Source organism: Heloderma suspectum, chromosome 8 (genome assembly GCF_057233095.1).
Source record: "Heloderma suspectum isolate Gila_16-S chromosome 8, 16-S_ref, whole genome shotgun sequence".
NCBI lineage: Eukaryota > Metazoa > Chordata > Lepidosauria > Squamata > Helodermatidae > Heloderma > Heloderma suspectum.
The window spans coordinates 15,926,700-15,939,211 of record NC_139465.1 but is presented as its reverse complement, the minus strand read 5'-3'; the positions used below and the strand labels follow the sequence as shown (position 1 = coordinate 15,939,211).

The window sequence follows — 12,512 nt, the reverse complement described above, 5'->3', positions numbered from 1 at the left end:
CAGAAAGCAACCAAACTCTGTCAGTTTTGTCATTCAGGGCAACATATATCTTGTGCCAACCCACGGTCTGAAGCAAGTAACTGACTGACTGAATGCATCCTCGTGATATCTTTTATTTTAATCATTTCTAATATTGCACTGTCAGGATTTGTTCTGAAATGGACCCAAACTCCTTGCATTTCAGTTATCTGTAGTGTGCGTAAGCCCCAATGAACACAATTCTCTTGAGTAAACATGCAAAGGATTGTGCTGTAAGTAATGTAGTGCTCACTCTCATGTAAGCTATTCACACTATTACTATGTTTTAAGTCACCTCTTGGAATATATATATAACACACATATAGAAAATCAGGGGCTGAACATCAAACACACAGCTCACTTTAAAAATGTCTACCTCCCTTAAATTATTTTCAGCATGAAATTCAAATGTAATATGAGGGCAATTCAAGATTACCCACCCCTCTTTTTTATTTCAGTTTTGCTGAGACTGGGATCAACTTTCCCATACCAAACAATCAAACGATGCTGAGCGATTCAAGCATACATCCAAAAAACCAGAACACATTTGTACTATTAACACAAATTCCCAAATTGCATATGCAAACATGTGCCCTATGTTCACACACACACACACACACACACAGTTTTGTTTGCTTCCTCTCGTCCATCCACTTTTATTGCACAAACTGCAACAGATCTTCTCCCTTTTTGTTTCAGCCTTCTGTCTGCATTCAGCAATAGGGGCAGCAGGAAAGTGGCACAGTCCAGCAGCCATTACAGAAATAGAACCGCAAATCCTATACTCCTGAGTGCGAGGTTACCTCCTTTCTCAAAATGAGCAAGGGAGGAAAGGAGGGAGAGGCCAGGACACCTCCGCACACTCGAGCTAAGGCAGATTACGAAGGACAACACACAAAACAATTCTCTTTTGTAGGGTGCTTATTATTGTACCAAGTGGCCAGAGAGAGACACACACTCACACATTCAGCTCCCACTCTGCCAAGGGCACGCAAGTCCTTAAAATGGATGATGGGGAAAAAAACAGTGCAAGTACCTTCACCACCACATGGAGAAAGTAGGTGGACTCCCCACACAGACACATTCATATGCAGGCAGATTGTGAGGAAACCCCTCCCGCCCCCCTTTATAACCGAAAGCCCTTTCTTAAGTCTAACTTGAAAACCTTTTATTAATAAAAGTTTTAAACCAATTCTTCCTGATTCTGTGCAAGGAAAAGGATGGAAAACGAAAGCCCGGGGGGGGGGGGGGGGGCTTCTGGAAACAAGACCATGGAGAGGGGGGATCAAATCATTTCCCCCTCACAAAACCACATTAACCTGCCCATGGCTAGGAATACAATCTTACAGTGGCAGCAACAAGAAGAAAGAGCAGTTATTTTACTCTCCTGCCCACATAAAAATCATTTGGCATTAGCTGCCAACAGCATGTCACAAGGCTGCCCTGGGGGGTAATGAAGCAAGGCTGCTTTGCTTTGGTCTGTGTCTTATTATAAGGTTGCTTTTGTTGAAAGAGGATGTAACTTTTGTTGAGGAGGGGAATAGAACCACTTGCAAATTCCACAGAAAAGACACAATTTAGAGGTGTAGGTTTTGGAAACCACCAGCAGCTAAGATATACAAGGAGAGGTTTTGCTCATCCTCTTGCAATCTCCAAAGTCTGTCAAGGTGGGATGAGGGAAATATCTCAGGGGACACAATGTTTGTGTGTAAGGGGGAGGCGGGGGGGGGGAGAGATAATATCCAGCTTCCTGGTCAAAGAGCTGGGACAGAGGTAATCCACAGAACTATGGTACCTTGGAAGAATATCATCAAGCCTCACAGAACTCCTGGTGTCCCAACTCCAGAGTAAAACTGTTGATAACTTGAAGGCTAAGGCTCAGCTAAGGCAGTATTTCCACACTGTGAATGAAAAGCAGTTCTGGAGTGAGCAAAGTACAGAACTGTACCCCAAAACTGTAATATTGCAAGGTTAATGTTGAGTAGTCCCTGCTGATATTCCTCTGAAGTGTGTTAGTAGAGCCACTGTGTAAGTGTTGGGGGCTATACTCCTAGACACTTTGTGGTACAATGCAGCTTTTTCAGAGCTTGGTTTCCCTTTTAGAAACCCATTACAATCAGCAAAATTGTTCTTTTTCCAGTTCAAAGCTGCCAACACCAGGGTTTACTCTAGAGGTACATCATCTCTGAAAAGACCTTGGATAAGTGTCCCTTTTACAACAAGTTACTTACTCTGCAGAAAGTTAGAGGGAAACACCAAGAAAATTCTGAAGTTGTGGATCTGCGCACAAAAGGCAGCTTACTACAAGCTACAAGCAGACCTGAGGGCTCCCTTTTAAGCCTCATGGAGGCCTATAGCAGTGTTCTGGAGTATGAGTCACATTATGGCTTACAGCCCAGTTGCAAGCCCCACAGATGTTGAGTCTAATCCCAAAGTAACAGGGTACTAAGCCCATGGAAGCATGTAAGACCACTGTCCAGTTCATAGACGAGGCCTCTGAAAGATTATGCAACTACCTTGGAGCTGGCAACCCAGCTAAGTGAATAAAATCCTCATACTATGTCTAATTGAAATAAATGAATACTCTTCCTGTTCACCCCGCCTCTATTTCCCTCCCTATCTGCCATTGTCTCCCATGTGGAATTTTAACAGTTGTATGCTCCTAGGGGCTCCTTATACAGCACCATGCACATTGATGGTGCACTCATCATGAAATTTCTCTGAAGTAAGCACCTTGTGGCCAATGCAGGTCTGCAAGACTACTCTTCAGTAAAGGATTCGTATAGAAAGCCTGCATAAATCAACGGTACTATTTGGAGTTAAAAAAAAATTTTTTTAGCAGCTTGGGGCTCTGAATCCAGCACCAAAGCCCCCAAAGGGACATGAGATACCTCTTGAGTAAGGAGAGCTTGCAGCCCATGGGCAATATAGGTAGCTTGCCTTATACCAGGTCAGACCAGCTAGCTCAGTATTACCTTCTAGGGATGCGCAAACCCACCCCAGCTCGGGTTCTCCGGCCACCCGCTGAAGCACCACCCCCACTCACCCCCCCAGACCCATGCTCGAGACCCCACAAGCTCAGCAAGACACCCACACTCACCCCAGGACCATCACTCACCCCAGGCCTGTCCGGTGAGCACCCTCCATTTTGCGGCCTTTTTTTGGAAAAAGGGGAGCTTAAAAATGCGCATATTTAAATATGCACATTTTTTAAGCTCCCTTTTTTCCCCACAAAAAAAGGCGGCAAAATGGTGGGCACTTGCCGGACGGGTCAGGATGAGTCCAGGACGGCATAAATGGGGGAGAGTGAGGGCAGGGGCTCTGTGGGCGCAGAGGTTGATGGACTCACGGACCCAGTCGGGCATCCACAACATCCCTATTACCTTCACTGGCTGGCAGCAGCTCTCCAGGGTGGACTCCTTCCCAGCCCTACCTGGCGATGCCATGGCCTGAACTTTGACAGTCAAATCATGTGCTCAGTTCGTTAACACATGTCCTCTCCAGATAGTTGTTTAAGCTTACACACAAGCTGAGATCCAAGTGTCAAAGAGATTTTTTTAACCTTGGCAGTAGTGCATCCTAGCAGATTTGTCCTAGACAATAGGACCACATTCACAAGATGCCTTTTCCATGGGTCCCAGTTAATCGTTTTCCAGACAAACCTGGAGTGCTTCTAGCTGCTGCATGCAAGGCCTCCTGCTTTAGAAGAAGCAGGACTCGGACTACCAGAACCAGGTATTCTGGGGGAAAGGCTGGTGAGGCTCTCTGGCAAAACCCTGGGTTCCATAGCTTGGAAAGTGATTTCAGCAGACTGTGGTTTCAGCAAAAGGGTTTTCAGCAATGAAGCCAGGGTCCGAGAGCCAACAGGAATGGCAGATACCAACAGAACTATGGAAACCAGAACCCTGGGCTTATATACTTTTTTCTTTCTTTTTTAACGAAGCGAAACAAAATGGAAATAACCTGGCCAGGGTGATTACTAGTCTTAACAGGGCAAATTCCTCTGCCAATCTTCCTGTAGTGCTGCATCCATGGCCAGGGGACGTCCACCAAACCATTTACACTACACCTTGGGGGTACGCACCTCTTTGACTGGGGTGTATTTGCACCTAACTCCTGATTGTCGTGTCTCAATCCCCATTGTGAGGCACACTCATGTCAGTGTGTCTAATCAAGTTATATCTCTGAATGCTGCCCTGTGCACCTGACCAGAAGCTCACGGCCCACGAAGCAATCGCTCCCTTGACCTTCCCGAACATGTCAAGGCTTTAGCCTCTCAAGGCAACATGGGAGAATACTGGGGTAGAGCATCTCCCGGGCACTTATGCCCACATGTCGCTGAACAAAATCTACTTTTCGAATGAGGAGAGGCCTTTCTCTCTCTCTCTCTCTCCCCCCCCCCCATGCTTTTAAGCCTGCAAGCCTGTTCTCCCAGGCAAGTAGCTTTCCAGTTGCAGCCTAGGACTGAGCCGGGAGTTTCCCCTTCCTGGCTGTTGCAGCCTTGAGCAGGAGAAAGGGTAAACTCAGCAACGGCCAAGGACAGAGAGAAGCAGCATCAGCCCCCCTGGTCCACGGGCTGGCCTGGGGAAGAAAGTGGGTGGGGGGAGGCTGGAATGGGGAGGGAGGATTTGCAAAATCGCAATCCCCGCCAAGGTTGGCCCCAGACCCTGATTGGCCACGCGGCAGAGGCTGGCCGGCTTTCCGGAGCCGGTGGCGGGGCAGCAGCGCGAGGGGCTCCGACGCAAGCAGGAGCAGCGAGGCACACGCACGCGTTGCACATGCACACACACGGAGTGATGTCGCCTGGCCAGGAGCTTACCTTTCACCGAGCGAGGCTTCGCTTGCTTCCTTCTGGACATTTCCAGCGCTGATATTCTTTTCTTTCTCTTCCTTCCCTCCTCCTCCTCCTCCCTTCTCTCTCCTCCTCTTCCTCTCTTCTTCCCCCCCCCCCTTCCTCCTTTTCTTCCTATTCCTCTCTTGTTTTCCCCCTCCTCTTCCTTCTTCTCCCACTTGGAAACTTTGTCTGCTGGCGGCTCTCAAAGAGGCGAAGCGGCGGCGGCGGCGGCAGAAGCAGCAGCAACAGCAGCTCCCGGATCGATTATTTGATTTCTCACTTCTTTGCCTGTTGCAATGCGGCAACTTCCAAGTCCTTTTTTTTTTTTTTTTAAACACCCACTTTGGGCGTCCAGAGAGCTCGACCTCGCCTCTACCAAACCCTCTCCCCCCTTTTCCGCCCCCCTTCTCAATTCCGATTTAGTCACACACACACACACGAACACACACGCGCGTTGTGCAAATCAATAAATACAATTCAAAACGACCATCCAAGCTTCTTGCGGTTTCTGCCCCCCCCCCTCCTTGTGTGCTTTCATTTAAAGTTTCTCCGCTTTTCTTTAAGCGCCGCTCAGACTTTTAAAACAACCCAACCCATTTGCGAAACAAGCGAGGTCGTGCTTTTTAAGGATGCGAAAAGGGCGGGGGGAGGCCGGAGAGGGGATTTGATTTTGCTTTTAATTGCCGGTCAAGCAAGCAAGCAACCTGGTTGCATGAAAGCTTCACAGTGCCTCCCCTTGGATCTAACTGCACCCCCGTTTCCTTCTCTCTCTCTCTCAAAAAAAAAAAAAAAAATCCTCCCGATTTCTTCTCCAATAAGGGTCTCCCCGTTTCCAAAGAGGAGCAAACAACAATCTATCGCGAGGGGGCTTTCTCTTTAAAGAATAACGACTGATAGAGGCGTGTGGGGCAGCTGGCTCTGAATTCTTCTCTTCCCCACCCCCAGCCCCGTCCCTTCTTTCCCCCTCTCTTTTGTGGGGCGCTTTACAAGCGCGATGTGGCTTGTGAGCTGCGCCCTCTCCTGCGCCTTGCAGCCGGCCCGAGCTGGTGTCCTTCGCCGCCGCCGCCGCCTCTTCCTCCTCCACCTCCCGCACAAATGCACTTCTGAAAACGAGGTAAATGTCTCTTTGCACGGATGCAGGGCTCGCTAGCTGCCTCCATGTGTTAATCGCGGCGAGGTGGCCCTGATCCTCCCGCCTCCATCGCTGCTCCAGCCGCCGCCGGCGCCGCCGCCGCCGCCGCCGTCCTTGCTGCTGCCGCCGCTGCCTTGGGTTTTTATTTTCTCCAGCTCTCGCCAGCCTCCCTCTCTTCTCTTTGTCCTGGCTCTTTTTCCTCCTCCTGATCTTGCTGCTGGGGCTGCAGTGCAGACACACATAATAAAGCCAGGCTTGGCTGGAAATGTAGCTGAGTCCCAGCAGGAGGATGTGAGGAGTGGAGTCCCGGCGGGGGAGCGCTCTGATCCCGTAGGGAGGCCCGCACAGCCTGGGCTGATCAGACGGAGAGAGAGCCAACAGCACCGAGCCATGGACAGCCCTGGAAATACAGCTCCGATCGCGCGCAAAACGCGGAGCGGCGCCGAGGGCGGAGGGGGAGGAATCGAGCGCGGCGCCGGATTGGAGTCGCCCGGCCCGAGCCGCCTCCGAGGCGCAAGGAGAGCGAGGGAAGGCGGCGGCGGCGGCGAGGCGCGCAAGCGGGCGGGCGGGCGCGCGCGGGGGTCGCCGCGGCTGCCTCTCTCTTACGCGCGCCTTTCCCTCTGTGGCGGCGTCCGCGCTACTGCCGTATCCATCTCTGCACATTTCTCTCCAGTAAACTTTTATCCTTTCTCTCCCCCCCCCCCTCTCTCTCTCCCTTCCTTTTTTCTGACCCACACTGACCACCACCCCCATACGCGACTAAATCTCACCAAATGCAACCTGGGTCGTTCTTTCCTTAAAGCCCTATTGTAGTCGCGTGGCATCCAACGTTTTGTGAAGCGGGGCTTTTGATTTGGATTCCCCCGCCCCCTCTTCTCGCCGCTTTATCCAGCGCAAACTTTCCGGGACTGTGGAAAGGAAGAGAGACTCGAAGGAGAGCCGTCTGCCGCGGGGGTCTTTGTTAATGTGTTGTTGTTGTTGCTGCTGCTGCTGCTTCTCTCGTCGGTCTTTTTAACAAGCACAATAGATCAAACAGCCGCCGGGGGGGGGGGGGAAGAACTCCAACTCTGCAGGTAGATCCTGTGCAGGTTTACTCGCAAGTAAAGCCCACTGAGTGCAATGAAACTTGCGCCCAAGTGGTTAAAGGTTCAGCCCAATCCTATACAGGCTTATGCAGAAGTCAGTCTCAGTCACTGTATCTCAGCCTAATTTACTTCACACGGTTGTTGGGAGGATTAGAAGAGGAAAAGTATGTCCCTTACAGAGCCTTAGAGCAAGAGCGGGATATAAAATAAGTTTCAATACAGTCAGCCTGCTGACCTATTATAAATGGAAATCAGTTTTAATGTCAACTCTGCTACAGGGCTGCAACCTTTATAGTACATTCCTATATATGCCTACTTAGAAGACATAAATGCCCAGTTACCCAGTAGTAGAGATGTACAATTTCCAGAAAGGGGGGGGAGGGGAGACAGCCCCCCCCCCATAAAAATACATTTTAGGAGAATGTTAATGATATGTAATATTTATCAAACCTAAACTTATTTTACAGTTTAACAACATAAAATGCATCATTTATAAGTTAGCATATACAATTGCACTATTTGGGATAGTTATGAAATTTACAGAGCCATTTTATTTAAATATTTTTCTAGGCTGCCTTTTAGGGTAAAAATCCTCCAAAGGTAGTTTACCGTAGCCCCAAAAGTATAAATTCCTTGCAGTGCAATTCTACACATGCCTACTTAGAAGTAGGTCCCACTGAATTCAATGGGGCTTACTTCCAGATGAGTGGAAATAGGATTAAAGCCATAGTTATTGTCAACTGAAAGTAGGAAAAAATAAACATTGAAGATAAAAACCACAAATTTTGTAGTAAACACAAGACAGTGTATTATTTAGAAAGAGAGAAAACAGTCTCATACACTCACAATATTAAGGGCAAGCAGCATACTTGGATATCAGCAACATTGAAAACATTGAACTCTATGGCATACACAGGAATTATTATCTGTTTTAGATTCTTACATAGAAATCTTCATCCTTCTCATTTTGAATGAGTAAAACCTGTCCTTAAAAAGCATTTTACTCATTCCAAAAGGTAAAATATTTTACAGGAGGTTTTTTTCCTCCGGTGTTTCCCGCTACTAATATCTGGCTAAGAACAGCAGGAGGACAGGGCTATTGCCCTGAAGTCCTTCTTCGTTTCCCAGAGGCATCTAGTTGGCCACTGTGGGAACTGGATGTTGGACTAGATAGGCATTTGGTCTGATCCAGCAGTGCTCTTTTTATTGTTGCCCAAACCTGATAGGTGAGACATACTTCATTTTTCCCCCAAGCAGTGGTGTATTGGAAGTAAGGCTCACAGGGATACAGCACTGGCATTTTTTGATTAGCAGGGATGCTGAGGTCATCTACCACCCCACTCAGAATTCACTGTTCCCTCCAAGCTTAGCTGTAACCCCCACAGTAGGTGGGGGGATATGAAGTTTCCCAACAACATATTGTTCCCTGCTGTAATGCAAAATATTTTGTGGAGGCTTGGTCTTGAATAGGCAATACAAACCCATTAGCATCGTGGAAGAAATAAAAACTGCTAGACCGGGGTGTGTGTGTGTAAATATGGATCAACACAGCTGCCTGATTTATTTATTTATTTTTACTCTCCTTGAGGGGTGTGGCTACAGGGACTATCATGAGCATCTGCACTTCGAAATTTACCACTACACCACTGCCCTAAAATTTATTTTTAGGAAGTGTAATGGTGAGAATCATACACCTTCAGAGAAGCAGGTCCTCTGCATTTCTGCACCCACCTGATTGGGAGGAGGTAAGCCTGAAACAGTAACTCATGCAGAGATGCGATGGGCAGCCTCCTCTGGGACCCATTTGTATTCCTCACCCTGCTCAAGTAGACTAACTGGAAGGCACTGAGATCAGTTAATCATTCAGAGATACAATAGGCAATGTCTTCTGTACTTTGGGTCCAAAACAGCCTCTCTTTATTTCCATTCGTATGTTGGGTTCTTTCCTGGCACAGCACACACACAATTTGAGAATTACTGGATGAGATTTAATCTCATCCAAAGCTTTATGGTCTTGAATTGGTTTACAGTGCCAGGCCTCAGCTCTTGAAAATGTGAACTAATCCTTAAAGAGGAGAATCCCATTGAGCATGTACAGAGTGTCTTTCCCTACCACACTCCACACATTCTGGCACTTGGGAGGTTGGCTTCAAGGGCAAGTTACATGAGCTCCAAGCAACTCCAAGCCCTCATAAAGTTGCCCATTGACTAATAAACATGCTCTGGCTTGCTCTTCTGCTTTTAAAAGCAGCTCGAGCTACGTAAAAGCAGCAGGTGGAACTTTTCACTGCATGGAGGTAAACAATATCACTCATCTGCACATCATGCGACCATTAAAGGCAGAGTTAGGGAAGTCAGTTGAGAAACTGGCTTCCCTAGAACCCCAGAAATCCACAAGTCAAAAACCAAGCAATGAATGCAATAATTCATTCCAGAAAGACAGCACAACTACATATCCATAAGCATCCTATCAGGAGTCCAAGAGATGGAAAACCTAGAGTCAAACACAGCCCAAATATCCATATTAACTGGAAAGCTGCCATTGCCATCCATTGGCCATTATTCTTTGCAGACGGTGGTCCTGTTCTGTTTTGACATCTGTATTCCAAAAGCCCTCCATTCCTTGCATTGGAAATTCAAGTAGAAACCCAGGTCAACGTATTCTCAATAAAGACTACTTGGGAACAATATCCCCTTTGAACAGTCTCCAGCCATTTTATAATTAAAATTAATTCATTTGCAATCTTGCCAGCAGAGTCTATCACCACTTCCTTCTTTCTTAACCACCTGTCCAGAAAAGCTTCTTCCTCTAGATGCTACTGCAAGTGGTTCATGGTACAAGGAAAATGTTATTCTTTTCATGATCAATAAGTTCAGTCTTAACGACACAAAAAGGAAAATTCATTCCCTAGGTTACACACACACATAACCCAACATCCTGTATCCCACTGAGATAAATTACATGATTGTCTTGTGGTGGAAACAAGGAAACGGGTAAATATGTCTTTGATCATTTTAAGGCAGGATCACAAGCACTGTTTAATTATTATACCTTTCCATTAGAGGAATTGAACACCTTTTTTAGTATCAGGGATTCTCTTTCTTTTTTTGTAAGCTGAATCAGGGCTCCTTATTTATATTTTTAATTCACTTTCTTCCCAGAAGAGGAGAAAAACACAAAACAATGCCACAAGAACACTAACAAAGTTATTGGGTGAAAAACATCCACTGTAAATATAATTTTACTTCCTTCTTGATGAAATCCATTCTATAAACAGTTGGGAGTCCACAGTCTCAATCCAACCTTAGGTCTAGTGCAGATGCAGGCCTGATCTCCTTGCCCATGGGAGGACAACCTCTGGCCGGTGGAGCTGTCAAGAATTCCTCCAGGGGGCAAGGCTTGGCCTCAGATGCTCAGACCCTGGGGGAATCCCTTGCTCTTATCTCCTATCACAGATTGGAGATAACTGCAGGGTGTGCAGGTGAAGGACTTGCCCGCATGGCATCTTCCCTACTGGGAAGCATTTCTCCAACTACCATATCAGTTGGGTGAATTCACCTGTCCCATGTCCTCTCCCCAATAAGACAAGGTCTTCACACAGCGAAGCCAGTTCCTGGTGGATGCATCAGGAGGAGGATCCTCCCAACATGCCTATCAGAAACCAGATAAAACCCCTTTTGACATCAGGGGGTGTGGCCACTTCTATTTTGACATCAGGGGGTGTGGCCACCAGCCCTGACATGATTTAGCCAAGGGAGGGCAGGGACTCAGGAGGTGTCATCCAGCCCCCAACCCAATTTTCGTTGCCCTCCCTTGTCCTAACCGTAGTAAGGCGATTGAGAGCACCCCTTGGGCTGATGCAATTCTCCCATGCCAAGATGCCAAGAATTCTTCCTTCCTCCCACACTTTCCTCTTCCTCCTCATTCTGCCTCTTTCCATTTCAGACCTAACTGTGGGTAGCAAGACATCTGCCCCACAGTTTTTGTTAACTGTTATAAGCACCAAATTACAGTTCTCGAACTGCAATTAGTACTAACCATGGTTAGAAAAAATGCTGTTGTATATCTGGAGCTTGTTGTGGTTAGCTCTGAAATGGAACAAGGGAGAAATGCCCAGATGAGAGTGAAAGAAAAGGGTGGGGAAGGAGCACGCAAGCCTGCATGGTGCTCCCAATCTCTTAACCATGGTTAGGAGATAAGGTGGTGTTATGTCTGGACCAGGCTACAGACTTAAGCATTTTTAAGCCTCTTGAAAATAATTGACAGGGCAGGCACAACAAATGTTGTGGTATATCCCCAGCCCCTAAAAGTGTGCTCCTGTCCAAGTCTCCAGTGAGCTTGGAACAGGTGCCTTGTAGTGCTGTTTAGAGGACATATTTTAAAATTTCCCATCCTCCTGAAACTTTCTTCTGCTGTCTTATATAGTACTAAAGGACATAGGATTGTGGCTGGCAACAAACCCTGACCCTCCACACTTTAATGCCTTGCAAGTGAAGACAGGGAGCTTTTTATCTCATGCCATGCAGTCTCTCCCCTGCAACAACAGTTCTCACGTTCAGGATAATACAAACCGCTGGGCTTATTTATTAACAACATTTGTATACTGCTCCACATCTAAACAGATTCCAGAGTGGTGAACAACAAGAGTTAAAATGAACAAAAGATAAGAAGAATGAAACATGATATTAAAATTATTCTTTAAAAAACAGAGTGCCAATAAAACTGAGGCTGGTTAACCAAGGAAGGCTTCCTGGAAAAGAACTGTTTCCAGGAGGCACCAAAAACAACCCAGTGTTGGCACCTGTCTGACCTCCAGAGATCTGGTGGAGAGGGGCCACCATATGGAAGGCTCTTCTCCGGGTGGACTCCAGTCAGCCCACAGGTCCACATGGAACCACCAGGAGCATCCCATCTCAAGTCCTCTCTGACTAGGCAGGTTGACAAGGGAGAAAGTGCTTTCTCAGGTATCCTAGTCCCAAGTTGTTTAGGGCTCTGTACACTAGTACAAAACCTTAAACCTGGCCCAGTAGCAAATAGGCAGCCAGTGTAGTTCCCTCATCAGAGGAGCTGCATGCTGAAAAGGGGCAGTTCCCAATAACAGCCAAGCTGCTGCGTTTTGCATTAGCTCCAGCTTCTGGAGCAGCCTGAAGGGCAGCCCCACATAGAACGGATTGCAGTAATCCAGTCTTGAGGTTACTAGCTTATAACTAATATAGAAGGTCAGTGAACACACTTGCTTTTTCTCCTACAGGTAACAGTATGAGGAAGATGGCGAAAATGGAGATTAACCCACCCACTTTTTTCTTAGGCCAGCCTTTTTTGTTTAGACCCCGCCCACTCTTGCTCTGGTCCCTGCCCTTTCAGACATGTGGCCCCTAGCCAGTTCTCCATCATGAAAAATAGCCCTTGACCTCAATGAACTTGCCCACCCCTGTGCTAAGT

At 47.3% G+C, this 12,512-nt stretch overlaps 1 protein-coding gene across 4 annotated transcripts in view; it reads right to left on the bottom strand.

Annotated features, from left to right (window-relative positions):
* The window catches only part of ZNF423 (zinc finger protein 423), a 399,310-nt gene extending 394,084 nt beyond the window's left edge, over nucleotides 1-5,226 (bottom strand). For 2 of the 4 annotated variants that reach the window (XM_084812419.1, XM_084812417.1), the window contains exon 1: nucleotides 4,838-5,226. In XM_084812419.1, the coding sequence (XP_084668545.1) occupies nucleotides 4,838-4,877 (40 nt within the window). In that variant the 5' untranslated portion in view covers nucleotides 4,878-5,226. Of the gene's footprint in view, nucleotides 1-1,813; nucleotides 1,920-4,837 lie in introns of all 4 variants that reach the window. The other 2 variants (XM_084812421.1, XM_084812418.1) reach the window with 2 other exon arrangements.
* Between the last annotated feature and the right edge of the window lie 7,286 nt (nucleotides 5,227-12,512).